The 27770-nt window shown below is 60.4% G+C and overlaps 1 protein-coding gene across 8 annotated transcripts; it reads right to left on the bottom strand.

Moving 5' to 3' along the window:
* Window positions 1-882: 882 nt before the first annotated feature.
* On the bottom strand, window positions 883-27689 carry LOC102902050 (SLAM family member 9-like). 8 transcript variants are annotated; one of them, XM_045048619.1, is made up of 7 exons: window positions 11757-12340; window positions 8003-8406; window positions 6689-7081; window positions 6023-6319; window positions 4555-4689; window positions 4267-4352; window positions 883-4009 (listed from the first exon to the last, which is right to left on the bottom strand). In XM_045048619.1, exons 3-7 carry the CDS (start codon window positions 7002-7004, stop codon window positions 3917-3919), a joined length of 927 nt encoding a protein of 308 aa, XP_044904554.1. In that variant the 5' UTR covers window positions 7005-7081; window positions 8003-8406; window positions 11757-12340; the 3' UTR covers window positions 883-3916. The 8 variants fall into 8 exon arrangements, with proteins under 8 accessions (XP_044904554.1, XP_044904555.1, XP_044904548.1 ...); XM_045048620.1 differs by lacking the exons at window positions 8003-8406; window positions 11757-12340 and adding an exon at window positions 14421-14858; XM_045048613.1 differs by lacking the exon at window positions 8003-8406 and having other exon boundaries at window positions 11757-12341.
* Between the last annotated feature and the right edge of the window lie 81 nt (window positions 27690-27770).

The raw sequence follows: 27770 nt of genomic DNA, 5'->3' as shown, positions 1-27770 counted from the left end.
AGGGATGCTTGCAAGTCTAGAGAGATTCATTGTACAGGTTTGGCTCACATTCTTAGAGAGGCTGGCGGGCCTGGAGTCTGCAGGGTGGGGGAGCCAGGCTGAGACAAGGGAAGGTCTGCTGTTGAGGTTCAGGCCAAATGTCATCAGCCTGGACACACAGGGAAGAGCCAGTGCTGGAGGTCTCGTCCCCTGACCGTCCGCTGCAGAAATCTGTCCTCCTCAGGGCAGGTCAGACTTGGCAGCTTCCAGGCCTTCACCCGATGAGATGCGGCTCACCCACGTTGTGGAGGGCAGCCTGCTTTACTCAGAGTTTATCCTTTTCAGTTTATCTCATCCCACATGTCCTCGCGAAAACATCGAGAATGATCCTTGACCGAAATTCTCGGCACTGTGGCCAGCCGGGTGACGTATAAAATGAACCACCAGATCGCACAAACACGAATCCAAAGAAACGTACAAAGGCTAAATAATATCAGAGAAAGAAGACTTCAGAGCCCGGGAAGTTACCAGGGGCAAAGGAGAATAGTGGACAATGACGGAAGGTCAGTTCAGCAAGACGTGACGAGAACCCCCGACGTGTGCCCACCTGAAGACGGCACGGCACCAAATACACGTGGCAAAATGGCAGAACTGAAAGGAGGCACAGGTGCGTCCACCATCGCAGCCAGAGGGCCCAGCACTCCCGTCCCGGCAGCTCTGCGAGGGGCGGACAGTCAGCTAAACACGACCACGAACCAGCCTGACCCGGCTGATGTCTGAGGAACACTCGGCCCCACCAGCAGCCTGCAGAGCCCTCTCAGCCCCCAAGACAGTGTCCCATCCTGGGCCAGAGCACACACGTCAACCATTTTTCGCGTCCTGAAATAACGTGTTTTCTCGGACTGGGACAGACCTCGGGTAGAATTTAATAACAGAAAGATGACGGGAAATTTCCAAACACGGAGGAAACGAAACAAGTCTCCATAGCCCACATGTCAAAGAGGGCGCCTGAAGGGAAATATCTCAACATTTGAAGGGAGCGGAAATGAACATACAAGACATCAAAACGTGGGAAAAGACGCGAACAAGGTGCTTATAAGGAAATGAACATGACTCAAAGCATGGTTTGCCAAAGGAGAAATGCTCCAAATGTATAATTTAAGCATTTATCTTACAAACCTATACAAAACAGAGCGAAACAAATGCAAAGCAAGTGGAAGAGAGGAAATAAGAATGAAGGTAGAGAAAATGAAACTGAGTCAGGTAATAAAACATATTGACGAAAAGCCGACAGCGAACATCACTGTTGAAGGCGGACAACTGGACGCTTTCCCTTAATGTTGGGAACGAGCCAACGGTGCTTGTGCTCACCGCTCCTCTGCAGCATCTAGGGAAAGTCTCAGCAGATGCACTAAGGCAAGAGAAAGAAATAAAGTGAGATATAGATGGGAAAGGGGAAAGGAAAAGCTGTCTGGATCACAGACGTTACTTATGTTTGTCTACGTAGAAAATCCCAGGAATCTACAGAAAATTCCCCAGACTAGTAAGCGAGTTTGCCAAGAGGGCAGGATAGAGGCCAACGGGGAGGGGACTGACGGGCCATTGTACCAGCAGGATGGAACAGACACGTAACAGTTTGTGCTCCAGGCCGGGAGCGGTCACGGAGGCCCTGAGCAGGTGTGTGGGGGCAGGTGGGGCGTGTGGTCGCGCACAAGGGGATGAAGAGGAGGTGGTCCCCGGTGCCAGGGAGCCCCATCAGGATTGGGGTGGTACCCTGGTCCTGTGTACCTCATGCCCCTGCCTGTCTAGTCTACACTGAAAATAAGAATCATTTCAGACTTCAGGTCGGGGCTCCTCTCTCACTGACTGTGTGCAGTGAGGTTAATCATACCAACCACCTGCTATAGTTCGTGCAGCCCAGCGTCCAGGAGATGCTTTCACGTGCTCCCTGCCCACCAGCAGGGGTGAGGTTTCAGGACCCCGGGGCGGGGGGAAGGGGGAAGAGGCTTGTTTCACAACATTCACTGCAAGGTTCAGACACAGCCCGGCTCTGCCCCCTCTCCGGATGCGGATGCCGTTCTCAGATACTTAGAATCGTCCTTTCAGTTGCAATGTGGATGTTTCTGGAAGCCTTAGTTCTGAGGCACACGCAGCTGCTTGGCTGGAGGCTGGTGTGTGCATGCTCCCTTGCAGAAGCTGAGGTTTTAGGGGCGATTAGCTCGTCTGCTTTCCTCTGATCTCGGGGGATCCACCTGCTTCCGGTGGAGCCTCAGGCTGAGCTGGGGAGACGGACAGGCAGGGACACTTGAGACCCACTTCTGTCCTGCTTGGATTACTAATTCCGGCAAATAGCAGGCCACTCTGTATGCATGGGGGGGGGGAAGAGGTAGAGATGGAAGGAGAGAGTTTGTGCGTCCAAGAGGTGACCTGAGGCTCAGGTAGGCGACCAGCCTCTCCTCCGAACGGAACACGCACATTCATGGCCTGAAAACACTTTCCCTCCTGTGGGGGCCGAGCTCCTGCTCTGTCTTGCCTGGCCCCTGGATTTAAAGAAGGGGAGCTGGGCTGTGAGGGCAGGGGGGGGGGAGGACACAGCGCAGGGGTGAAGAGGGGGAGCCGAACCTACAGCCCCAACAGGTGGGAAGGAGAGCCGAAAAGCACGTGTGCCAACCCAGGGACTGGTCCTGTGTCCTCTTGAGTAAGTGGCAGAAACCGCTAAGGCTTCAGCGTCTCCGGCCTTCCTCTTACAAGTGCGACAACAAAATAAACGTTGCACCCGAGGCGCTTGGCACAGGCCTGGGGCTTCAGAGGCACCGGATCTGGGCCCCTGAGCAGGAAGGAAGGAGTCCAGGGTGTGGCCCATTTCCTGAGAAGGGGCACCTGCTGTGGGTGGAGGTGGCAGCTGACGCGTGGGGGTCACCCCTGGGGGCTCTAGGGGTCCCCGTGAGGTGGGGCCCAGGTGCGGGATTAGCTGTTCAGTAGGCGGAGCCCCAGCCAGGGTGCAGGCTGCAGGGAGGGAGCCAGCAGGGTCAGGGGGACGGACCAGAGGACGGGTGCCTCACGTGTAGGGAAAGGTCCTTCTTAGACAGGAGGAGCTCAGTGTCCCCCGTGGGGAAGGAGAGAGAGGGAGGCAGAGGTCAGTAAGCGGTCAGGGAAAAGTTAACTGGCAGAACGAGAACTCACTCATCAGCTTCTGCTTTTTCCTGAGAAACAGGAGCCCTGCCAGGTGCCAGCACGTCCGCACAGAAGGGAGGAGGTTTCCCAGGACTCGGGAAACCAGACGACGGCTGGGACCCAGGCCCTGGCTGCGGTGCGGCTCGGGCTCCCCCAGCTGTGCGGCCTTGAGACTCAGCCTCTCTGGCCTCCTGCTCCTCGTCTGCAAAGTGGGCGCAAGGACACCCAGCTCACACAGCGTCTGCGAGGGCCCAGTGAGTGACGAATGAGGAGGGTGACGAGATCAGTGCCCGTCACGGGGCCGGGACTCAGCAAGCCCTGGCTGTGCGACTTTGTATTCTCTTTACACAGCTCTCAAGCACAGACTGAGCCGGCTGGTGGTGAACAGGTCGAGGCTAGTAGTTGAGACTTCATGTCCATGTGTCCCAGAGGCTGAGGGTCCGGACAGGACGACGGACGGGGCACACACGTGGGGAGAGTGGGCTCTGTTTACGGTTGCCAAAGGGGCTGAGGCTGAGCGGAACCGGACCACAGCTTTGGACTCGTTTAATGACGAAGTCCCCCCTCGATCTGCCGCGATGTGTGTCTTCTGCTCAACTTGGGCACGACGTGTCCGCATAGAGATTCACGGAGGGTGGATGAATCCGGTCCCTGCTGAGAGCAGTCAGACGGGGAAGGGGGCAGGACCAGGGCCACAGGCATCACGCGCACAACAGAGGTGTCGGGGGGGGGGAGGGGAGGCTGGATTCCCTGCTTCTTCCAGTTAAATCACCCTCAAGCCCTGGCCTGGGTGGCGGACCTCACTGTAGACTGTCGTGAGCGGTGTCTCCTGTTCGAGATGTGGTTCCCCCGAACCCTGGAACGCAGACAGAGGGTTCCTGCCACAGCTGAGGGACAGAGAGGCCCCAGAGGGACCCACACAGATGCCATGACGCTCACGTGACGTCCCCCCAAAGCGCCCAGCACTGCACGGACCCCGTGTTAACTCTGCACTGTCTGGAGAGGGATACAGAGGCAACAAGGCCAGAAACTGGTGATCCCTGGCTTTGACAAACTCACACCCAGGCACAGGGACGTGGGAGAACCCAGGCTGACCACCTCGCCCGGCCTTACCTGGTCCCTGCTCTCCCTGGAAGTCTGCTGGGTCAGCTCTGCATAGTGGACGCCATAATCATGGTCCCTGTGCTCTTCCTGGGAACCTTCACGAGAGTCCCACCAATGGAGCTTTAATCTGAGCCTTGGAAACCTGTACCCTCCCCCACCATGCCCCCCTCGGTCACGCCCACACCCACCAGCCTTCTGCAGGGACATCCCTTAGCAGCAAGACGAAGGGGGAAGGGAGCTGAGGGTCAGTGGGGGGCGGGGGAAGTACGTGGGCACGGGAAGGACAAGTGCACCTGCCTCTCCCAGGCTCCAAGCTCTGCTTCCTCCTACGTGAGCACAGGAGGTACAGTCCAGCTCCGAGGATCAGCAGCACGACCACAAGAGCCCCCAGGATAGCTGGCAGGTGGGCAGACCCGTCCGGCCCATGTGAACCTGTTTGCCTCCCACACAGACAGTGAAGAAGGATGAGACAAGAGACAACGTCACATGCCCATTGCCAGGCACGTGGAGACGTGTGAAGGCACCCGGTCTCAGCTCGAGAGGGGGAACACGGCAGGTCCTGTCACTCAACCAGCGCCAGGCCCCTGCTTGGGGCCGGGGTGCTGAGAGGGACAGGACAGGGTCCAGGCGCTTGAGCGGCTCAGCCGTGGGGGGAGGGCTGGGAAAAGGCCGAAGGGAGCCAGCCAGGGCCATGGCGGTGCACTAGAGGTTCACAGCCGGTACACGGGTCTCCAGGGAGGGCTTCCCGGAGGAGGGGAGGGCCGAACTGAGTTGAGGGAGGAGCCGGAGGGAGGAGGGTGAGCGGGAGGCAGGAGGCTCCTCCAGAGGGGTAGGGGTCACTGAGGGACGAGCTTCCCAGGGGACTCAGGGGTGCTGAGGCATCAGGGGGACAATGCGGTGGAGGGACGAGGCGGCACACAGGGAAGCCGGTCGCTGCTCACTCGGGGACACGCTGACGGTGAGCAAGTCAGGTGGGGAGGCCGAGGTGGGACAGGAAGGCAAACAGAAGCAGCCGCGGCCCCTCCCTCCGGTGTCCTTGGCCACAGCATCAGCTCTGGGTGGGAGGGCCCCTGTGCTCCTGAGAGGAGGCCAGGGGTGAGGGCGGCTCAGCGGGGGCTCCTGCAGGGCCCTGAGCAAATGAGGTGAGGAGCCCTGCTCGAGGTCAGTGCCTGCTGGACGGGACCCCAGCGGGGGCTCCTGTGGGCCGGCAGGGGTCACACACGGTGGGGCAGCTGCAGGCAAGGGGTCCCTGGACGGGAGTAAGTGCGGAAGGGGAGGACGCGGGACTGGAAGGTCTGGGGGAAGAAGGAGCAGCCTGGCCAGAGGCTGAAACCTGGGGAGCCCAGGACACATCCGGGAATCCAGGCGAGCACTGGGGCGGGAAGCGTGTCTCCCAGACCGGAGACGGGCACAGGAGCCCCGACGCCTGAACCCCGCAGGCAGCGGCTGGCTCGGCCTCCCTCAGGTGGCACCGACTATTGACTCTCCCCCCTCGCTTGCTGGAAACCTCCCGGGACACATAAGGACTGAAGGATGAGGCAGGGGTGAGGTACCCGAGGGGGCTGCCTGGACCAGCAGGGGTGAGGGGTGCAGAGGAGCAGGAGAGAGACACCGAAAGGCAGAAGCAAGTGGGATGTGCCTGCCAGCTTCCTGGATGGGTGATGGTGGCAGAAGGTGGCCTAAACATGGGGGACAGAGACCGGAACCCTCACCCAGGGGGACGTGAGCCCCGGGAGTCCCGTCCCCTCTGACAGGATGCACTCACCGTGGGCACAGACTTCCCCAAGGTCCTGGGTGGCAGTTTTCCGGTCCCCCGGGTTGCTGACCACACAGGTGATGCGGGGGCTGGGCTGGCTCAGGGGCAGCTTCAGAGCCACGGTCCAGGGGTTGGGGGCCGGTCCTGGGACCCCTCTCTGCTCCAGCTCCCTGGGGAGGCCCTTGCTCTCCCAGGACACATTCACGTCCTCTCTGGGTCCTGGGGCGTGGCACCCCAGGGTGACATTGCACCAGTCTGGTGTGATGGATGGAGTCTCGGCCAGGATCTGGGGGCGGGGCACGGGCTCTGGGGCCCGAGGGACAAGAGGACACGGGGTCAGGTGAGTGGGGAGCATCACGCCTCTTGCTCTCTTGGGCGAAATCTCACTGTCGCCCTGGCATCCTCCCCCCAAGGATGGTGAATCCACTTTCCAGATAAGACAGACTTGACCCAAATATACAGCGAGTGGCTATGAGGACGGGAGCCACTGCGTGAAGCCTCAGGCGTGATCTCAGCTCTGCCTCGACTTGTGGTGAACACACTGCGTCCAGTTTCAAGGGAGAAGCCAGAGCCTCAGGTCTGGGGTCTGGAAGGGGTCCTGCAAGGGGGGCCAGGGACACTCCCAGAGACAAAAGAAGTGGATATTTATGGACTGGGGGAGGAGCCACCACCTACCGTAGACAGTGAGGTGGAAATACCGGTACGTTTCTCTTTCTCCTGTAAAGGAGCCTCGAGCCCAGTACTGTCCACTGTCCTCAAGGGTCAGGTTGTCAATCCTCAGGGTCGTGGTGTTGAGCACATGGACCCTCTTCTCGAACTTGTCCTGGAAGTTGACCCATTTTGGAACATCTTCCCCAGGAGACACGTGCAGCATGATCGTGCCATGTGACCCAGATTTAATGCCCCAAGAAATCTTCTCCAGCTTGTCTCCTGGAAGTGATTCTGGACTTCCGGTCACATGAAACGACACAGAACCTCCTTGAGTTCCCATCAGAGAAACCACGTTTCCAGAATCCTCCACTTGAGATCCATGGGTTCCAGAACCGTTGACCAGAGTGCTGAAGGCGGCTAGGGCATTGGAAACAGACACTGTGAGCGTTTGGTCATTGAGAATAAGGAGAAAACCCTAGAACCCTTGGCACTCATGAAATCCGCCCAGTAGACTCCCTTGACTCCGGGAGGTGGGAGAGAGCAAGAATTTGGAGTCATGCTGGAATCAGATCCGGGTCCTAGTGGGGCGTCCACTTGAACCCGGTCCTGACCTGCTGTCCCGCAGTGTCCTCGCCGCCTAACTCTGAGAGTCTGGACGTGACGACATCACGGATCGAGAGCCCCGAGCACCTCTGGGCCGATGCCAAGTGCCCAGCGTAGGAGGCAGCTTCCACCCGGGCTGCCCACGCACTGTGGGAGCCCCGGCCCTGGAGTGGGGGCCGCGCCCTGTGACTTGCTCTGGAGCGGAGTGGCCCAAGGTCAGGCTCAGGGAGGCTGTGCTACGGGAACCCGCACTCCAGTCGCTCAGGGGCTGAGACAAGGGGAGATTCTGAGACTGAGAGGGGTCCTGTCACACAAGGTAGAGGCATCACGGCCTGGTGGCTGCACCTCTCAGGGCCATATCAGGGAGGCACACAGGGGAATCGCCCGTGGGGGTTTCTCTCCCTCCAGAAGCGGCGTGATCTCTGCTCATGGGTTTGGCCACCTAGTCACAGGGCCCTGGCTACCTACCCAGAACTGGAAAATGTGGGAGAAGATATGATGGGTAGGTGAGCTCTGCTGTGCCTGCCACGAAGACCACGCTTCCCCAGCCGGTCCCCGAGACAGCCTCAATGTCCTTCCTCAGTCACCTCTCACAGAGCTGTGACCAGAAGGCAAGGGCCTCCGGGCCGCCCCTCCAGACCCCAAAATGCCCCATGCGGCACAGCCCAGGGGACCTGATACCCTGGGTCCTTCTGGAGACAGGGATAGGAAAGAAGGGGACGGGCAAAGAACGACCTTGTCCTGAAAGGAAGACCCATGTGTCCCCTGCAGCAGGGCAGGACCGCCTGGGGGACCGCTGCCTGCCAGGGCCCCAGACGCCTCTCCAGGTCCGTGAGCAGTCCTCACGCGGTGCCTGCCACCTCGCTGTGTTCACATCGTTCCTCGCTCTCCCAGGAAGCAGAGAACCCAGAGAAGGGCTCAGGCCAGTAGTGCTTGTAGAAGATTCCAGATCCTTCTACGCAATGATGTCCTCACTACCTCCCTCATTCCGACAGCAGGCGGCTGCGTCCCGCCTGAGGCTGCCCGGCCCGGAAGGCAGGTCCCTGTCCCCACGTGCCAGCTGCTGCGTCCCATTGCGGTTTGCATCTGCTTGTGTCCTTGGCTTGTTGTGTCCCATTACTTTAGAGGAGCCGCCGCACCTGTCGTAAGAGAATCAGCCTGTTTTCTAACACACATAACGTAACTCTTCTCCAACGTGCACGTCACCTCTGTCTGTGGCCTCTGGCCCTGCTCTCAGCCTCAAGAAGCTGGATGTATCCGTTACTTGTAAGGCTTATTGGTTTTACGTCTTGCAGAAAAACATCGGCCCCCCAGCAAAAGTGTGCTTTGAACTCGGTCTGCATGCCTCCTAGAACTTTTGCGGTTGCAGTGTTGGTGTGTGAATGTGACCGGAAGGGACTGTGCTTGGGTCTCAGAACAGGAGGTCCCTTGCAGCAGGGCGGTGAGGACCGGGGGAGGGTCCGGGAGGCGGGAGTCCTCTGTCTCTGCAGCCTGTGGCCTTGGGCAGTCATGTAACCTCCCTGCCTTCTCCTTGAGTCTCTGATGCAGAGACAATGACCGTGCTCCCCTCAGGGAACCGTTGCCAGGGTGTCAGAAGGTGGGAGCTTTCCCTTAGGTGTGAGCTGTTCCCATCAGGACGATGCTTGCTCCTGGCAAGCACAACTGGGGTCCGCCCCGAACTTCCCAGGTCCCGGATGGAGCCCTGTGCTCCCCACCAGCTGCCCTCTCGGGGTCTCCTCCCGGGATCAGGGACGGGCTCCCGGGAGACAGACACCCATGGTGCCGCCCCACAGGCGGCCACGGGAGCCAAAGTCCCCCCGGGCCTTCCGCTCAGAGCCATGAAGCTCAGAGCCATATCCACGGCAGCTGGTTTCCGTGGTCCCTGTCAAGTCCACGCAGCAGGAAACTGAGCACACCTGTGCAGGGGGGGGCAGCGTCCTAGAGACGAGGGAGGGCCGGGTACTGTGGCTCCACATGGTGGGGGCATCTCCCCATTTCTCTCCACCGGGCTTCCTCGTGGCTCTAACATATTGTGTGTTCATCACAGCTAGCCTACGGATGGTGCAGTTGGTCGAAGCAGAAGGTAGGCGTGGGTCCCCCCCTGACAGGCTCCTCCAGGAGTCAGATGCCCAGGTCGTGTATGTTTGTTCAGGCAACTGCAAACACCATCCACCCGAGCGAACGCAGCATATGTTGGTAATTGCACTTCGAGTTTCCTGATGGCCGGGACCAGTGTGCCCTCGATCCTTCCAATCCTTCTCTGACTGGGCTGTGAGCACCTGCTGGCTCCCTCAGGAATGAATGGGCCCAATGAAGTGTCCGGGGAGACCCAAAGGCAGCCCCCCGGCCAAACGGTCAGGGCTGAGCTGATGTGGAAATAGGCAAAGTTGGCTGCAACTTCCATGAAATTCGGAGAAACAGCCCTTGTTGCAACCGGGGTGGGGGTGGGGACAGTGCACTGGGCTCCCGGAGGGACTGGGATTCAGCCTCCACTGTGGTACCTCCCCGAGGGCTGTTCGCCAGCAATTCTGAGCCAACAGTGACTGTCTCGGTGCCCCCAGCGTCGGTGAGAGGGGCTCAGCACCAGGGAAGCGGAGAGAAGGGAGGTGGCATTTTGTGCTGACCACAGGCGGGCCTGCACGGCTCTAGCCGGGCTGTGGGTTAGCGGCTTCTTGTCGGTTCACCGCTGTGGCTCGTGTCCTGAGCCTGCCGTGCACACAGAGTTTGCAAACACCGGGGAAGGGGCTGCTGGCCTTCACACATGGTCTAGAAGACCCTGCTCAGGAATGGAGACAGAGAGAGCAGAGGGTCAAGGATTGTGAGCGGAGCTTCGAAGAGACGATATCCTTCCGGCCTGGGAGGCTGAGACACTGAAGGCAGAAAGCCTAGGCTCCTGGTTTTGAAGGGTCCTCAGCTGTTCGTCCCTGTCAGCACCCGGGACTAGGACAGGATGGAGACAGAGAGCACAGGCCTTGGAGAAGCTAAAGGAGAGTCCTGTCCAGATGGGGGCACCCAGGCTCAGGATGTCATAGTGGGGAGGGCCTTGAGGGGACCTTTCACAGAGGAAGGGGCTCCGTCAGGAGTGACCTTACCCCGGGTCATGAAAGGCAGAGACAGACCTGGAGCCGGCTTTGCTCTCCCCCAGCCCAGGGCTTCCCCTGCAGGGAGCTGCCTGCACCTCTCCCCCTGCCCCACCCTGCCCTGCGCAGGGGCTCACTCTCAGCGCCTCCCAGCAGTCCTGGGCTCTCACGCCCCAGCTCTTCTCCTGGCAAAGGGCACCCTGGTACCCGTCCGCCTGGGGCAGGGCAAGACCTCGGGCACCTGCTGGCAAGGAGGGCACCAGGGAGGGAGGAGGCTCAGCCCTCAGGCTGAGGGGAGGGCCTGCCCCCCAGGCTGGATGGTGAGCCTGGGCTTCAGGAGGCTGGAAGCCGACTCAAGCTGGGAGGAAGGCAGTGAGAGCTCTCAGATCAGCAGAAGGTGCTGATCCCAGAGAGGAAGGACAGAAGGACAGAGAGACAGACGGCCAGGGACACAGGTGGCTGTGATCCAGAGAGCCAGGCTTTATTTAAAGAAGATAAAATTCAACATTCAACAGTGAACATAAAATTTTCCATTTCCTTCCTCCTTCTTTCTACCTTTTTTCTTTCTTTCTTTCCTACATAATTTTCCAATCCAGATGTTTACAGAGAAAATCTATGTAATTTCACGTATTTCTCCAGTCAATTAAATTGAAAGAAAGAGAAAGCCTACGTTTTTTTATTGACAGAATTATTTGGATAACAGGGACGTCAAAGCCTTATAAGCCAAGCTCATGTCTAATGAGAAACGCCCTGTTTACAGATGCCCCGGAGTCGGGAATTTCCTAGAACCCCGGCACCCCCCTCCCCCAGACAGGCCAGGGCACTCAAGCAAAACATGGTAGGAAATGAAATTCCCAGGAATGCACGGCTTTCGAGACCTCGGTCTTGTCCTTTGTTTTTATTTCGTCTGTTTCACGAAGGCGGATGGTCTCGGGGGAAGTGCTAACGGGAGTATCTGGGTTTCCTCAAGACAGTCTTTGTTTCAGTTCCCTTTGGGGACCTGCTGCTTCCCTTCCCGTCACCCCGTTCACCCTGTCCCGGGGCCCTGATTATCAGCGCCCTCTGTTCCATCCACACCCTTCCAGCAAGTGGGCACAGACACCCTCAAATTCCGGAGGCCGCCCTCCCTTCCTGGTTCCTTGTGTCCGTGCCTTCCTGTCGCCCCAGAAGCGGGACCAGCGTCCTCCAGCTCCGACGGGGACCCTGGGTCGGCCCCCTGCTCCCCTCACAGCTGCAGAGGCAGCCTCTCCCCTGTGCCAGGCGGGTCCCGGCTCAGAGCCAGATGCCCCCCGCGTGCTCCCTGACAGAGTTGGTATTTCGGGCCGTTCCCCACAGACATCAGACACACGGGACCCCCGCCTCCCTGCCCCGCACACCGGCCTCCCCCCCGGGGAGCCCGGGCCACTCACTGAGGACGAGGCTGCTGAACCCCAGGAGCCGGGAGGCCCGGCACAGGTGGGGGTCTTCCGAGTGGGCTCCCATCACAAGCTGCCTCCTTCAGGCTTGGTCTGGGCCCAGTTGGCCGTGGAGGAAACATCCAGAAGGCAGAGGCAAGAGAAGAGGCGAGCTTCTGCTCAGAACACTCTTGGGCTCTTCCCACCCCAAGGGCGGAGCTAACTGCCTGGGACAAGCTGGCTGCTCTAGATAAGCCGTTCAGATGCTTCCTCTTCTCTCTGGCACCTGCAGGGACCCTCGGGGAACGATGGTGGAATAAACATAGGAACCACCCCTGGGTGAGGCGCTGTGTGGGAGACGCCCCGCCCTGTGGGCACGACCAGCCTGGTGATCTCAGCTCCCCAGCTGGCAGCCAGCGGGACACCTTACCTGTTTCCCTGGGTTCACACTCTGCCCAGGCAGCCCCGCTCCCCAGGGCCAGCCGATGGCCAGGCCCAAAGTCGCACAAACCACTGTACCAGGGACACAGTGACCCCCCTGCTTTGGGCCTGTCCTCTGTCTTAACACCATTGAACGAGTCAAATCTCCTTTCTGATTTTCTCTGCACTTAACTGTCAGGTGTCTAAGGAAGACACTCTGAGCACAAGAACAAAACGCTTTGTGGGAAGGGCCCACCCCCCACACCCCAGTGCAAACACGGGCATTTCGCTACTGCCAGCACCCAGGCCCTCCGGACACCCAGACCCGCCCTGCCCCCCCCACGAGGCAAACCCCCCAACGGGGCAGCACCCCACCGGCGCGTCCCCCTAAGGCTCTGCCAGCCCTGGGCCCACTCTCACACACAGGCAGGGGGCAGGGACGGGCTCCTCCGTCCACAGGCTCGGCTGCCTCAGACTCACGGCCACCTGCTGAGGGTCAGGCCTCTTCTCCCCAGACGGGGCCCCACGACCTCTGAGAACCTTGTCTCCTGTGGACCCTGGGGGAGCAGCACCATAACTCCCCCCCAGCTGTGCCCTTTCCCCGCCCACGGAGGCTCCCCCAAGCTGCTCAGAGCCTCGGATCCTAAGGCTGGACCCCAGGATGGCGGGGGACAGGAACTGAAGGTAGTCAACCTATGGGCTGGGAAGTCCCTTCTGGGGATGTGGAAGGCCATCCTAAGGGTGTGGACGACCATCACAGGTCACTCAGCAGGGCGGAGCAGGGACTGGACTCCTAACCGTGATCTCTGAGACCCAACATCCCAGCCCCTGTCCCTTCCCACCGTGTGGCCTCCAAGAGTCACCCCGTCTACTCTGGGATCCCCGACCTGCTCTGTGCTCCTCGGACAAGAGAGCATCAACACTGCCTTCTTCCCCCGCTCCCATCCCGTAACGGGGACGGTTCTTCAGAAGGCTCAGTCCCTGACCTCACGGTTAGAAACTCCTCGGACGGAGGCCCCACCTGGGCAGCTCACCACTGGTCACTTCGGCGTGATGGGGAGCAAGTTGGCAATGCCCCTGTCCCTGTCCCTGCACCCCCGGGGAGCGCCTTGGGGGAAGAATGTCTGCTCATCAAAACCACTGTGTGGGGGACAGGGCCCAGGGCCCCGGAGGGAACCCCCAGCAGCTGCAGGTCAGGGACACGGGAGGGGCCGCCAACACACGTGCCACGCCGGCACCCCACCAGGGACATTTCGAACCCACATACTGATCTTTGTCACTCGCCGCCGTCCTGGGCAGCAAGAGCTAACGTCACCCGTGCACAGCGTGTCTGGTTTCTGCGGTTCCCAGGCTCGGTCCCTGCGAGAGGCGGTGGATATCAAGATTCGCGTCCATTTTACAGATGAGCAACGTCGGGGCCCATTTAGGGTATTTGATGGGCCCACGGTCTGGAAGCCGGGACATGGCGGGGCCAGGCCCACATCTCAGGCTCATAGGCCACTGGTCTGTCCAGACCTCAGTCCCTCCTGACCTTCAGAAGCCCCACTGGAGGGGAAGGGGGAGGGAGGCCAGACCTGCCCCCGGACAGTCTCTCCTTTCTCACACCCCCAGGCAGAGGAAACAGGCCCTGTGGCCTGAACCCTGCAGCATCTGAGGTCCAAGGAGGCCCCTGCTGACCACAGCCACCCCCCTACACTGCCTGCGTCACACGTGGGCCAGCGCCTCCAGCCCTGCTCACTGTGGGGCTTACTTCTCCCACACTCAGCCGCTTCCGGAACTTTCTAACCAGACTGGCAGCAGCTAATTTAGATCATGTCCCTGAGCCGGAGAATGCGCCCTGGGCAACATGGCTTCTGTGCTGACCCGCAGGCTTCGGGCTGGAAACCCTCCTGGACGTGCCGGGGCCACAGTCAGCTGCTGGGACAGCGGCTTTAGGACCAGACCCAGTGAGAATCTCATCTTTTTCACTCATTCCCTGCATGTCCGGGGACAAATGGCTCCATGGACCTGAGCCAGTGAGCTCTCAACACGGAGGGATTTGGAGACGCTCCAGGGGTCACTGGGTTAATCACCGGGACTGTGTGGGGCCAGTGAGGTCATCAATGCTCCAGAAAGCCTCCAATTGTATCCAGAATGCCTGTCTCCAGGAGAAACCTCCTGCGTCTGGAATGTGTTGGCTTTACTCCTGAGCAGATTCCCAGCAGCTCCCCGTCCTGACTCTACATTTCCCTAATTTCCTTTCACAGAAATAGGACTGACCTTGAGGACGGGAAACCCCTGAGGATAGAAACTCCTTCCGTCTCCAGCTCCCGTCAGCATTTCAGGTCAGGAGCCCGCGGCCGGCTCCCAACAGAGAAATGTGAGGGTATATTGTAGACACTCACCAACAGCACAATGGAGTCTCTCCCCCAGGAGAGGGAGGCCACTGAGCCCAAACGTAAGGCGCGCACGTGTGGCCATCGGACGGGGACCGACAGAAGAGGAACGGGAAATGCGTCTACCTCCCGTGTGCGCCAGAAACAAACGCGAGATACTGAGTCATGTGCACCCCAAGGTCGCACCGCGGGGTGGATCCTGAGTGCACGCGGGCCCCACGCACCTGGCGTCTCTAACAGCAATCCCAGAGGGAACCGGGCTAGTGATGAGGCCCTCCCGCCCTGGGGTGTGTGAGCAGCCGGGTCCTGCCTGCACTGTCCTCCCTCGGGACACTGGCTCTGACACGGCATGGGAGCCTCCCCCCCCCCCCCCCCCCCCGATGACCTTCAGGGCCAGGAACCCAGTCATGACACTGCCGTCTATTGCCAAACCCCTCAAAACCCCCCAACCCGGGCGTGGAAGGGCCCCTCCCTCCTGGAGATGGCCGACCCGGGGGTGGACCCCGGCTACGTACTCAGACCTGCCCCCAACCCTCCAGGCCCAGTGACAGCGGCCTCGGCCCTTTTTAGCTGGTGAGGGTCCAATACTCCGTCCCCTCCCCCCCCTTCTTTTCCTAGGCTCCTGCCAAGGGATCCTGGAGAGGGGGGAGGCAAGTCACTGTCCCCATTGTCTGTAGGGTCCCCAGATCTAGGAGGGCCTGCTTGCCAGACTCTGACAATCGGAGCAGGGCCCCGACCTGACCTGGGGGAAAATTACCGCTGAGGATGCCACCAACCTGTCGTTACATCTGGACCTGGAAATAGTTCGACCCACATCCCGGAGCAGAGGCCCAACTCTACTGTCCTAACAGAATCTACCTGTGGGGTCTCAATAGGCCTTGTGGGCCGGGGACATCTGGCACTGTGTGTTCCCGAGCAGTGCTGCCTTGCATCTTCGGGCGGTTGACATTATTGAGCGCCTACTGTATGCCAGGTGCCGAGGCGCCTCACTTGACGGTGTCCCGTGTCTCAGGGCACCCGAGCATGATGGACAAGCAGAGCAGCAGGACCAGGACCCCCTCCTCCCCGGCTGGGGGTCCCCGTCCGGCTGGGGGCGAAGTCAGGAGCTTCCGAAGGAAATCGGGGCCCCTGAGGTCCAGGAAGGTCTTTCCATCTTGCGTCCTCAGGTGTCACGCGGGCCATGTGGGTAGTGGGCACGCAATGCATGTTTTCTGGAGGTGAGGAAGGCTCTACTCCCACAGACCTTACAGAGGAATTGGGACAAGTCTCTGGGCACCAAGCTTCGATGTGGGTCACACACCGCACCAGATACAAGCAGACGATGCCTCCCACAGGTGTCCCCAGCGATGAAGGCCTGAGGCTCTGAGCTGACCTCTCCCTGAAGGTTTTTCTAGACTCAGGTCAGAGCTCAGAGGCCCTGCCCACCTGACCTCTGCTCCTCGGGCTTCTGACCACCCAGTTCCCACAGATCCGGCCAGAGAAGGCTGCCTGTTCCCGCCACCCCCGTCCTACCCCGGTGAGCACCTGCCTCACCCCTGCCCCGGCAGGCCCAGACCCAGGACCCGGCGCAGGCTCACGATGGGGACAGCAACCGCGGGCTCTGTGCCTGAGGTTTCTCTGACCCTGAGCCCTCACCTCACCTTGGGACTCAGCGAATATTGGAGGAGTGTGGGCAGGTCACCCAGACATTAGCTGAGAAACAAGCAGAAATGACTGAGGCTCATTCTGGGTCCTGCACACCACCCACCCCTACTGGTTTTGGGGGCCCATCCTCCTCCCGATGGGTCTGCACCCCCACTCAACCTCCCATGAGGTCGTCACTCCGTTCTCCAGGACAGAGGGTCTGTGGGTGCTCCAGGCCCCCAGGGCCCTGTGCCGGACAGCCCGCACCCCCAGACCTCTCACGCCCGCTGTGCCCAGCCTGGCCTCCGGGGTCAGTGATCGCCCGTGCTCCCCCTCCAGGCAGCGCAGCCCCCTTGTGTGTCCAGCAAATCCCTGAGGCCCGGCCACACCTTCCCCGGGACGAGCAGTGGGCTGGGGCACGTCCCCTTCTCTTCCTGCCAACCTCTCCAGGTGATTCAGCCCTTAAAGCCTGTTCCTTAACCCACAGGTATATTCAGGAATTCCTCCTGAAACCTGGTGCTACGACTAAGAGACCCACCTTGCAAATGGCACAAGACCCTGGAAACAGCAGTGGGGACACAAAAGTGCCCTTTTAAAGGACAGAGAAACAGGGGCGCCTGGGTGGCTCAGTCGGCTGGGTGACCGACTTCAACTCAGGTCATGATCTCACGGCTCCTGAGTTCGAGCCCCGGCATCGGGCTCTGTGCTGACAGCTCGGAGCCTGGAGCCTCCTTCGGATTCTGTGCCTCCCTCTGTCTCTGGCCCCTCCCTGCTCACGCTCTGTCTCTCTCTCTCTCTCTCAAAAATAAATAAACATTAAAAAAAATAAATGTAAAAAATAATTAAAAGGACAGAGAAACAAATAGAGGAAACTGAGGCACCCGGCTGTTTGTCCAGCCCCCGCCCTACCCCCACTGCCCTCCCTGAGCCAGGCGGCTTCGCTGCACCCCCACCCCGGACCTCCCACCCTGTACTTCCCTCTGCCTCCACTTTCCAGGTTCATGGTCCTTGCCTCGGTTTCTTTGAAGAAATGTCCCAAGAGCCTCCGTATTCCTCTGCCTCTGAAAGTCAGATTAAACCTGTCCCACGTGCTTGTGTGAAATCACCGGCTGAACCTGCAGCAGCCCCGTCCTGTCCGGGAGGGTCCTGGTGAAGAATCGGGCTGGGACCCAGAGCGGGGCTCCCCTGGGAGAACCTGGGCCTCTTCCTGGAAGGGATCCTGAGCCAGCCTCCGGGAGGGGAGCCGTGTGGGCCGCAGACACAGCTGTGTCCCTGGGGACCCGGGGGAAGGGGCCCGGACTCGCTGGGGGAAGGGGTGGTAGGAGGAGGCTGGGAAGCAGGTCAGTTCCACAGACGGAGCAGACAGAGTGGGGACGTCCCGCCTCCTGGGGAGCCCGGCCCTCGTCATGCTGGGGGGGGGTGGGGCACAGGCCTCGAGCGTCCCCCGCGTGCAGGGCCCTGTGCAGGAGGCTCCGCGCCTTCTCCAGGACCCCCTGTGGCTCCGCGGTTCTCTCCTCCCCACCTGCTCTACAGAGGTGCCGGCACCCGCACCAGGACTCGCGGGAAGAAGGTCGGGATCGAGTGGGAGGGGCCACAGATGACAGACCACAGGCTCTGTGACTGGCCTTGTGTGCACCCCCAGAACAGGCCAAGTCGGCCATCCCGTTCCTGCTGCCTACGGAGGTGGTCCAACTGGAGAGAGGCGGCAAGGGCTCACGCCTCGGGACGGGGACATTGGAGTTTATGAGGACATAGGGAGACTCCTGGGGGCCGGATGCAGGGTGCACAGTCAGCTTGTCCCCCGCGCTCCCTGGGGCTGGCCCTTGTCTGTCCCTCTTGTGTTTGCCGCTGCGGGTCCCCGGGGGCTCATTGGGAGCCAGGGAACAGGGCAGGGGGGCTGGGGGTGAGGTCAGAGCAGATTGCAGGGAGGAGTGAGGGTGACAGACCACCCTTAACCTACCAGAAACACTGGGAAAGGTGCCATGGCCCCACCCCCACTCACAAGTTGTCCCTCTCCAAGGGCCATAGCCCAGGAAGGGGAAACCGAGGTACCAGAGGACAGGGCTGGCTGCCAGGTGCCCTCCTCTCCTGCCCCTCATTCCTGGGTGTCCTGGATGAGAGTCGTGTGGAGGACACCCCTCCGGCCCTGCTCCGTGGACACAATGGGTTTCCGGGGTGGGGGGGGGTTGCTGCTGCCACCCCCCTGATCAAGGCTGTAGGTCCCGGCCACACCCGCCTGCACACACCTGCTGGGAGAGCAGAGGCGGCCCACACCTCGTCCACCTCACTGCTGGACAGTTGACGACAGGGACGGGCAGGACAGGGCGATGCAGGCGAAGGTCAGCACGGGGTGTCTCCCACCCATGAGCCCAGCGCCTCCTCTCTCTCCTGCCCCCACCCGGCCTGGCTCTCTGGGCCTTGAGGCCTCCCCTGCAGCTCTGAAGTTTGGTGTGTCTTACTAGCTGGCCCGAGGCTACGAATAAGGCATCTCTCAGGCTGACTGTGCCCTGTGTGCAGAACAACCAGTGTCCCTGGACCTGGGATCCCAGAGCTGGGTGTGGGGTGTCCTCAGGGTCCTCAATCTTTCCTCTTCAAATTCTTCCTTCCTCTGCCTGGATTCTGCTGCTAGGTCAGCCCCCCAGGCCCCCCGATGCTGGGAAGGGGGCGCCCACGGGCCGGCCCCACAGATAGGTCCCGGGGACGAGGCGGTACCGGGTTCTGGTCCGCGTTCTGGACCTGCAGGAAGCTGGGGCCGAGCGCCAGAGTAGGACGCGGGCGCTCGGCGAGGACCTCGTGCAGAGAGCAGGGCACATACGGGGACCCACGGGCTGCCGGTGGTGTGGACGCCAGGGGGGAGCGAACGAGGGAGCAAAGGGGACCTCCAGGTGTTGCTGAAGCCAGTGCGTGGACGGTGGGACCCGAGGGAGCTGGAAAGGTCATCAGAGCCCATGGAGGAGCCGGGGAGGGGGAGGGTCCCCGTGAGACAGGAATCGGGTTTCCCACAGGTGACTGTGCCTCCAAGAGCCCATGTTCATCAGGCAGCCGCGTGAGGGTGCCGGCTCAGGACTGGAGACGCGGGCTCAGCACGTCCAGGCTCCGGCCTGGGACTTAGCCGGAGTCACCGGGGTAGAGGTGGTGGCAGGGGAGAGACGAAGGCTCCGTGGGGACCAGCAGAGGATGGGAGGGTGGGGGCAGTAAGAGATGGATAGGGAGGGGCCGGGGTCCTGCTGTGAGTTGAGTCACAAGGGTCAGAGTGAAAACAAACTTTTTCAAATTAAACCTGAAATTACAAAGCCATAATAGGTCTTAGACAAATTTCATCTTTTTTTTTTCTAAGTGGTTATTTACACATATATTTGGGGAGAGAGACAGAAGGAAAATGCACATACTGACAATTGGCTGGTGGTGAACCGGTCGAGGCTAGTAGTTGAGACTTCATGTCGATGGGTCCCAGGGGCCGAGGGTCCGGACAGGACGACGGACGGGGCACAGACGTGGGGAGAGTGGGCTCTATTTACGGTTGCCAAAGGGGCTGAGGCTGAGCGGAACCGGACCACAGCTTTGGACTCGTTTAACGACGAAGGTCCCCCTCGATCTGCCGCGATGTGTGTCTTCTGCTCAACTTGGGCACGACGTGTCCGCATAGAGGTTCACGGAGGGTGGATGAATCCGGTCCCTGCTGAGAGCAGTCAGAGGGCGAGGGGGCAGGACCAGGGCCCCAGGCATCACACGCACAACAGAGGTGTCGGGGGGAGGCTGGATTCCCTGCTTCTTCCAGTTAAATCACCCTCAAGCCCTGGCCTGGGTGGCGGACCTCACTGTAGACTGTCGTGAGCGGTGTCTCCTGTTCGAGATGTGGTTCCCCCGAACCCTGGAACGCAGACAGAGGGTTCCTGCCACAGCTGAGGGACACAGAGGCCCCAGAGGGACCCACACAGATGCCATGCCGCTCACCTGACCTCCCCCCAAAGCGCCCAGCACTGCACGGACCCCGTGTTAACTCTGCACTGTCTGGAGAGGGATACAGAGTCAGCGAGGCCAGAAACTGCTGATCCCTGGCTTTGACAAACTCACACCCAGGCACATGGACGTGGGAGAACCCAAGCCTCACCTGTTTCCTGTGGTCTCGGGACATCTTCCTTGCATAACAGACGCCACCAAATCGGTCCCTGTGCTCTTCCTGCGACCCTGCACGAGAGTCCCACGGATGGAGCTTGAATCTGAGCCTTGGAAACCTGTACCCTCCCCCACCATGACCCCCTCGGTCACGCCCACACCCACCAGCCTTCTGCAGGGACATCCCTTAGCAGCAAGATGCAGGGGGAACGGAGCTGAGGGTCAGTAGGGGGCGGGGGGAGGTACATGGCCCCGGTAGTTGAAGTGCACCTGCCTCTCCCAGGCTCCAAGCTCTGCTTCTTCCCACGTGAGCACCGAAGGTACAGTCCAGCTCCAAGGATCAGGAACGTGATGCCAAGAGTCCCCAGGATGTCTCTCAAGTAACCAGCACCGGCCTGTCCAAGTGGACCTGTTTGCCTCCCACAAGACAGTAAAGAAGGATGAGACAAGAGATAATGTCACATGCCTGTTGCCAGGCACATGGAGACGTGTGAAGGGACCCCGTCTCAGCTGGAGAGGGGGAACACGGCAGGTCCTGTCACTCAACCAGCGCCGGGCCCCTGCTTGGGGCCGGGGTGCTGAGAGGGACAGGACAGGGTCCATGTGTTGAGCAGCTCAGCCGTGGGGGGAGGGCTGGGAAAAGGCCGAAGGCAGCCAGCCAGGGCCATGGCGGTGCACTAGAGGTTCACAGCCGGTACACGGGTCTCCAGGGAGGGCTTCCCGGAGGAGGGGAGGGCCGAACTGAGTTGAGGGAGGAGCCGGAGGGAGGAGGGTGAGTGGGAGGCAGGAGGCTCCTCCAGAGGGGTAGGGGTCACTGAGGGACGAACTTCCCCGGGGACTCAGGGATGCTGAGGCAGCAGGGGACGATGGGGTGGAGGGACGAGGCGGCACACGGGGAAGCCGGTCACTGCTCACTCGGGGACAGGCTGACGGTGAGCAAGTCAGGTGGGGAGGCCGAGGTGGGACAGGAAGGCAAAGCAGAAGCAGCCGCGGCCCTTCCCTCCAGGTGAGCAGGCCGCTGGAGACACTGATCCTCGGCCACAGCATCAGCTCTCGGTGGCGGGGGTGGGGGGTGGGGTGGGGGCTGTGCTCCTGAGAGGAGGTGAGGGGTGAGGGTGGCTCAGAGGGGACTCGTGCAGGGCCCTGAGCAGATGAGGTGAGGAGCCCTGCTCGAGGTCAGTGCCTGCTGGACGGGTCCCCAGCGGGGGCTCCTGTGGGCCGGCAGGGGTCACACAAGATGGGGCAGCTGCAGGCAAGGGGTCCCTGGACGGGAGTAAGTGGGGAAGGGGAGGAGGTGGGACTGGAAGGTCTGGGGGAAGAAGGAGCAGCCTGGCCAGAGGCTGAAACCTGGGGAGCCCAGGACACATCCGGGAATCCAGGCGAGCACTTGGGCGGGAAGCTGGTCCCCGAGACCGGAGACGGGCACACGAGCCCCGACGCCTGAACCTTGAAGGCGGCGGCTGGCTCGGCCTCCCTCAGGTGGCACCGACCACTGACGCTCCCCCCTCTCTTGCTGGAAACCTCCCGGGACACACAAGGACTGAAGGATGAGGCAGGGGTGAGGTACCCGAGGGGGCTGCCTGGACCAGCAGGGTGAGGGGTGCAGAGGAGCAGGAGAGAGACACCGAAAGGCAGAAGCAAGCGGGTTGTGCCTGCCAGCCTCCTGGACGGGTGACGGTGGCAGGAGGTGACCTAAACCTGGGGGACAGAGACCGGAACCCTCACCCAGGTGGACGTGAGCCCCGGGAGTCCCCTCCCCTCTGACAGGATGCACTCACCGTGGGCACAGACGTCCCCAAGGTCCCGGGTGGCAGTTTTCTGGTCCCCCGGGTTGCTGACCACACAGGTGATGCGGGGGCTGGGCTGGCTCAGGGGCACCTTCAGAGCCAGTGTCCAGGGGTTGGGGGCTGGTCCTGGGACCCCTCTCTGCTCCAGCTCCCTGGGGAGGCCCTTGCTCTCCCAGGACACATTCACGTCCTCTCTGTGACCTGGGGCGTGGCACCCCAGGGTGACATTGCACCAGTCTGGTGTGATGGATGGAGTCTCGGCCAGGATCTGGGGGCGGGGCACGGGCTCTGGGGCAGGAGGGACAAGAGGACACGGGGTCACGTGAGTGGGGAGCATCACGCCTCTTGCTCTCTTGGGCAAAATCTCACTTCCCCCTGGCATCCTCCCCCAAGGATGGTGAATCCACTTTCCAGATAAGACAGACTTGACCCAAATATACAGCGAGTGGCTATGAGGACGGAGCCACTGCGTGAAGCCTCAGGCGTGATCTCAGCTCTGCCTCGACTTGTGGTGAACACACTGCGTCCAGTTTCAAGGGAGAAGCCAGAGCCTCAGGTCTGGGGTCTGGAAGGGGTCCTGCAAGGGGGGCCAGGGACACTCCCAGGGACAAAAGAAAGGGGTAAGTATGTATTGGGGGAGGAGCCACCACCTACCATAGACAGTGAGGTGGAAATACCGGTTCATTTCTCTTCCTCCTGTTAAGGAGACTCGAGCCCAGTACTGCCCACTGTCCTCAAGGGTCAGGTTGTCAATCCTCAGGGTCGTGGTGTTGAGCACATGGACCCTCTTCTCGAACTTGTCCTGGAAGTTGACCCATTTTGGAACATCTTCCCCAGGAGACACGTGCAGGATGATCGTGCCATGTGACTCAGATTTAATGGCCCAAGAAATCTTCTCCAGTGTGACTCCTGGAGGTGATTCTGGACTTCGGGTCACATGAAACGACACAGAACCTCCTTGAGTTCCCGTCAGAGAAACCACGTTTCCAGAATCCTCCACTTGAGTTCTATGAGTTCCAGAACTGTTCACCACAGTGCTGAAGGCGGCTAGGGCATTGGAAACAGACACGGTGAGTGTTTGGTCATTGAGAATAAGGAGAAAACCCTAGAACCCATGGCGCTCATGAAATCCGCCCAGTAGACTCCCTTGACTCCGGGAGGCGGGACCAAGCAAGAATTTGGAGTCATGCTGGAATCAGGTCCTGATCCTAGTGGGGCGTCCCCTTGAATCCAGTCCTGACTTGCTCTCCCACAGTGTCCTCGCCGCCTAACTCTGAGAGTCTGGACGTGACGACATCACGGATCAAGAGGCCCGAGCACATCTGGGCCGATGCCAAGTGCCCAGGCTAGGAGGCAGCTTCCACCGTGGCTGCCCACGCGCTGTGGGAGCCCCGGCCCTGGAGTGGGGGCCGTGCCCTGTGACTTGCTCTGGAGCGGAGTGGCCCAAGGTCAGGCTCAGGGAGGCTGTGCTACGGGAACCCGCACTCCAGAAGCTCAGGGGCTGAGACAAGGGGAGATTCTGAGACTGAGGGGGCTCCTGTCACACAAGGTAGAGGCATCACGCCCTGGTGGCTGCACCCCTCGGGGCCACAGCAGGGAAGGCACACAGGGGAATCGCCCGTGGGGGTTTCTCTCCCCTCCAGAAGCGGCGTGATCTCTGCTCATGGGTTTGGCCACCTAGTCGCAGGGCCCTGGCTACCCACCCAGAACTGGAAAATGTGGGAGAAGATATGATGGGTAGGTGAGCTCTGCTGTGCCTGCCACGAAGACCACGCTTCCCCAGCCGGTCCTCGAGACACCCTCAATGTCCTTCCTCAGTCACCTCTTGCAGAGCCGTGACCAGAAGGCAAGGGCCTCCGGGCCACCCCTCCAGACCCCAAAATGCCCCATGCGGCACAGCCCAGGGGACCTGATACCCTGGGTCCTTCTGGAGACCGGGATAGGAAAGAAGGGGACGGGCAAAGAACGACCTTGTCCTGAAAGGAAGACCCATGTGTCCCCTGCAGCAGGGCAGGACCGCCTGGGGGACCGCTGCCTGCCAGGGCCCCAGACGCCTCTCCAGGTCCGTGAGCAGTCCTCACGCGGGGCCTGCCCCCTCGCTGTGTTCACATCGTTCCTGGCTCTCCCAGGGTGCAGAGAACCCAGAGAAGGGCTCAGGCCAGTATTGCTTGTAGAAGATTCCAGATCCTTCTACGCAATGATGTCCTCACTAACTCCCTCATTCCGACAGCAGGCGGCTGCGTCCCGCCTGACGCTGCCCGGCCCGGACGGCAGGTCCCTGTCCCCACGTGCCAGCTGCTGCGTCCCATTGCGGTTTGCATCTGCTTGTGTCCTTGGCTTGTTGTGTCCCATTACTTTAGAGGAGCCGCCGCACCTGTCATAAGAGCATCAGCCTGTTTTCTAACACAGATAACGTAACTCTTCTCCAACGTGCACGTCACCTCTGTCTGTGGCCTCTGGCCCTGCTCTCAGCCTCAAGAAGCTGGATGTATCCGTTACTTGTAAGGCTTATTGGTTTTACGTCTTGCAGGAAAACATCGGCCCCACAGCAAAAGTGTGCTTTGAACTCGGTCTGCATGCCTCCTAGAACTTTTGCGGTTGCAGTGTTGGTGTGTGAATGTGACCGGAAGGGACTGTGCTTGGGTCTCAGAGCAGGAGGTCCCTTGCAGCAGGGCGGTGAGGACCGGGGGAGGGTCCGGGAGGCGGGAGTCCTCCGTCTCTGCAGTCTGTGGCCTCGGGCAGTCATGTAACCTCCCTGCCTTCTCCTTGAGTCTCTGATGCAGAGACAATGACCGTGCTCCCCTCAGGGAACCGTTGCCAGGGTGTCAGAAGGCGAGAGCTTTCCCTTAGGCGTGAGCTGTTCCCATCAGGACGATGCTTGCTCCTGGCAAGCACAACTGGGGTCCGCCCCGAACTTCCCAGGTCCCGGATGGAGCCCTGTGCTCCCCACCAGCTGCCCTCTCGGGGTCTCCTCCCGGGATCAGGGACGGGCTCCCGGGAGACAGACACCCATGGTGCCGCCCCACAGGCGGCCACGGGAGCCAAAGTCCCCCCGGGCCTTCTGCTCAGAGCCGTGAAGCTCTCAGAGCCATGTCCAAGGCAGCTGGTTTCCATGGTCCCTGTCAAGTCCACGCAGCAGGAAACTGAGCACACCTGTGCAGGGGGGGGCAGCGTCCTAGAGACGAGGGAGGGCCGGGTGCTGTGGCTCCACATGGTGGGGGCATCTCCCCATTTCTCTCCACTGGGCTGCTGCCCATGGAGCCGGCTTCCCTCTCCCCCAGGCCAGGGCTTCCCCTGCAGGGAGCTGCCTGCACCTCTCCCCCTGCCCCACCCTGCCCTGCGCAGGGGCTCACTCTCAGCGGCTCCCAGCAGTCCTGGGCTCTCACGCCCCAGCTCTTCTCCTGGCAAAGGGCACCCAGGTACCCGTCGCCTGGGGCAGGGCAAGACCTCGGGCACCTGCTGGCAAGGAGGGCACCAGGGAGGGAGGAGGCTCAGCCCTCAGGCTGCAGGGGAGGGCCTGCCCCCCAGGCTGGATGGTGAGCCTGGGCTTCAGGAGGCTGGAAGCCGACTCAAGCTGGGAGGAAGGCAGTGAGAGCTGTCAGATCAGCAGAAGGTGCTGATCCCAGAGAGGAAGGACAGAAGGACAGAGAGACAGACGGCCAGGGACACAGGTGGCTGTGATCCAGAGAGCCAGGATTCATTTATGAAGATAACATTTGGGGCGCCTGGGTGGCGCAGTCGGTTAAGCGTCCGACTTCAGCCAGGTCACGATCTCTTGGTCCATGAGTTCGAGCCCCGCGTTGGGCTCTGGGCTGATGGCTCGGAGCCTGGAGCCTGTTTCCGATTCTGTGTCTCCCTCTCTCTCGGCCCTTCCCCCATTCATGCTCTGTCTCTCGCTGTCCCAAAAATAAATAAACGTTGAAAAAAAAATTAAAAAAAAAAGAAGATAACATTTATTTATTGTTTTTTGTTTTTTTTACATTGATTTGGTTTCAAGAGACAGAGAGAGAGTGAGAGCAGGGGAGGGGCAGACAGACAGGGAGGCACAGAATCCCAAGGAGGCTCCAGGCTCCCAGCTGTCAGCACAGAGACCGACTGGGGACTCAAGCCCACTAACCGTGACATCATGACTGAGTTGAAGTCCCAAGCTTAACCAACTGAGCCACCCAGGAGGCCCTGACGAATGTAAAATTTAATATTCAGCAGTGAACATAAATTTTTACTTTTCCCCCCTTCCTTCCTTTCTTCTTCTTTCTTCCATTTTTCTTTCCTTCTTTCCTACATAATCTTCCAACCCAGATGTTGACGGAGAAAACTCTACGTCATCTCACGTATTTTTCCAGTTAATTAAAATCAAAAGAAAGAAAGCCTACGTTTTGTTGTGGCCAAAATACTGAGATCAGAGAGATGTCAATGGCTTCAAAGCTCCTCTTCTTTTTTTTTTTTAATAAATTTTTAAATGTATTGATTTATTTTGAGAGAGAGAGAGAGAGAGAGCATGAGTGCAGTGGGGACAGAGACGGGAGGAGAGACAATTCCAGGCTGACAAAGCACAGAGCCCGACGCGGGGCTCTTCCACGTGAACCGTGAGATCATGACCTGAGCCGAAATCAAGAGTCAGACGCTCAACTGAGCCCCCAGGTCCCCGCAACCCTCATGTCTGATGAGAGACGCCCTGCTTACAGATGCCCCAGGTTCGGGAATTTCCTAGAACCCCTGCATCCCCCTCCCCCAGAGAGGCCAGGGCACTCAAGCAAAACATGGCAGGAAATGAAATTCCCGGGGAATCCTTGACTCTGGAGACCTAGGTCTTGTCCTTTGTTTATATTTCGTCTGTTTCACGAAGGCGGATGGTCTCGGGGGAAGTGCTAACGGGAGTATCTGGGTTTCCTCAGGACAGTCTTTCTTTCAGTTCCCTTTGGGGACCTGCTGCTTCCCTTCCCGTCACCCCGTTCACCCTGTCCCGGGGCCCTGATTATCAGCACCCTCTGTTCCATCCACACCCTTCCAGCAAGTGGGCGCAGACACCCTCAAATTCCGGAAGCCGCCCTCCCTTCCTGGTTCCTTGTGTTCCATGCCCTCCTCTCGCCCCAGAAGCGGGACCAGCGTCCTCCAGCTCCGACGGGGACCCTGGGTCGGGCCCCTGCTCCCCTCACAGCTGCAGAGGCAGCCTCTCCCCTGTGCCAGGCGGGTCCCGGCTCAGAGCCAGATGCCCCCCGCGTGCTCCCTGACAGAGCTGGTATTTCGGGCCGTTCCCCACAGACATCAGACACACGGGACCCCCGCCTCCCTGCCCCGCACACCGGCCTCCCCCCCGGGGAGCCCGGGCCACTCACTGAGGACGAGGCTGCTGAACCCCAGGAGCCGGGAGGCCCGGCACAGGTGGGGGTCTTCCGAGTGGGCTCCCATCACAGGCTGCCTCCTTCAGGCTTGGTCTGGGCCCAGTTGGCCGTGGAGGAAACATCCAGAAGGCAGAGGCAAGAGAAGAGGCGAGCTTCTGCTCAGAACACTCTTGGGCTCTTCCCACCCCAAGGGCGGAGCTAACTGCCTAGGACAAGCTGGCTGCTCTAGATAAGCCCTTCAGATGCTTCCTCTTCTCTCTGGCACCTGCAGGGACCCTCGGGAACGATGGTGGAATAAACATAGGAACCCCCTCGGTGAGGCGCTGTGTGGGAGACGCCCCGACCTGTGGGCACGACCAGCCTGGT

Source organism: Felis catus, chromosome F1 (assembly GCF_018350175.1).
Source record: "Felis catus isolate Fca126 chromosome F1, F.catus_Fca126_mat1.0, whole genome shotgun sequence".
NCBI lineage: Eukaryota > Metazoa > Chordata > Mammalia > Carnivora > Felidae > Felis > Felis catus.
Note: the sequence above shows the minus strand (reverse complement) of the source record. Positions and strands in the feature narration are given on the sequence as shown.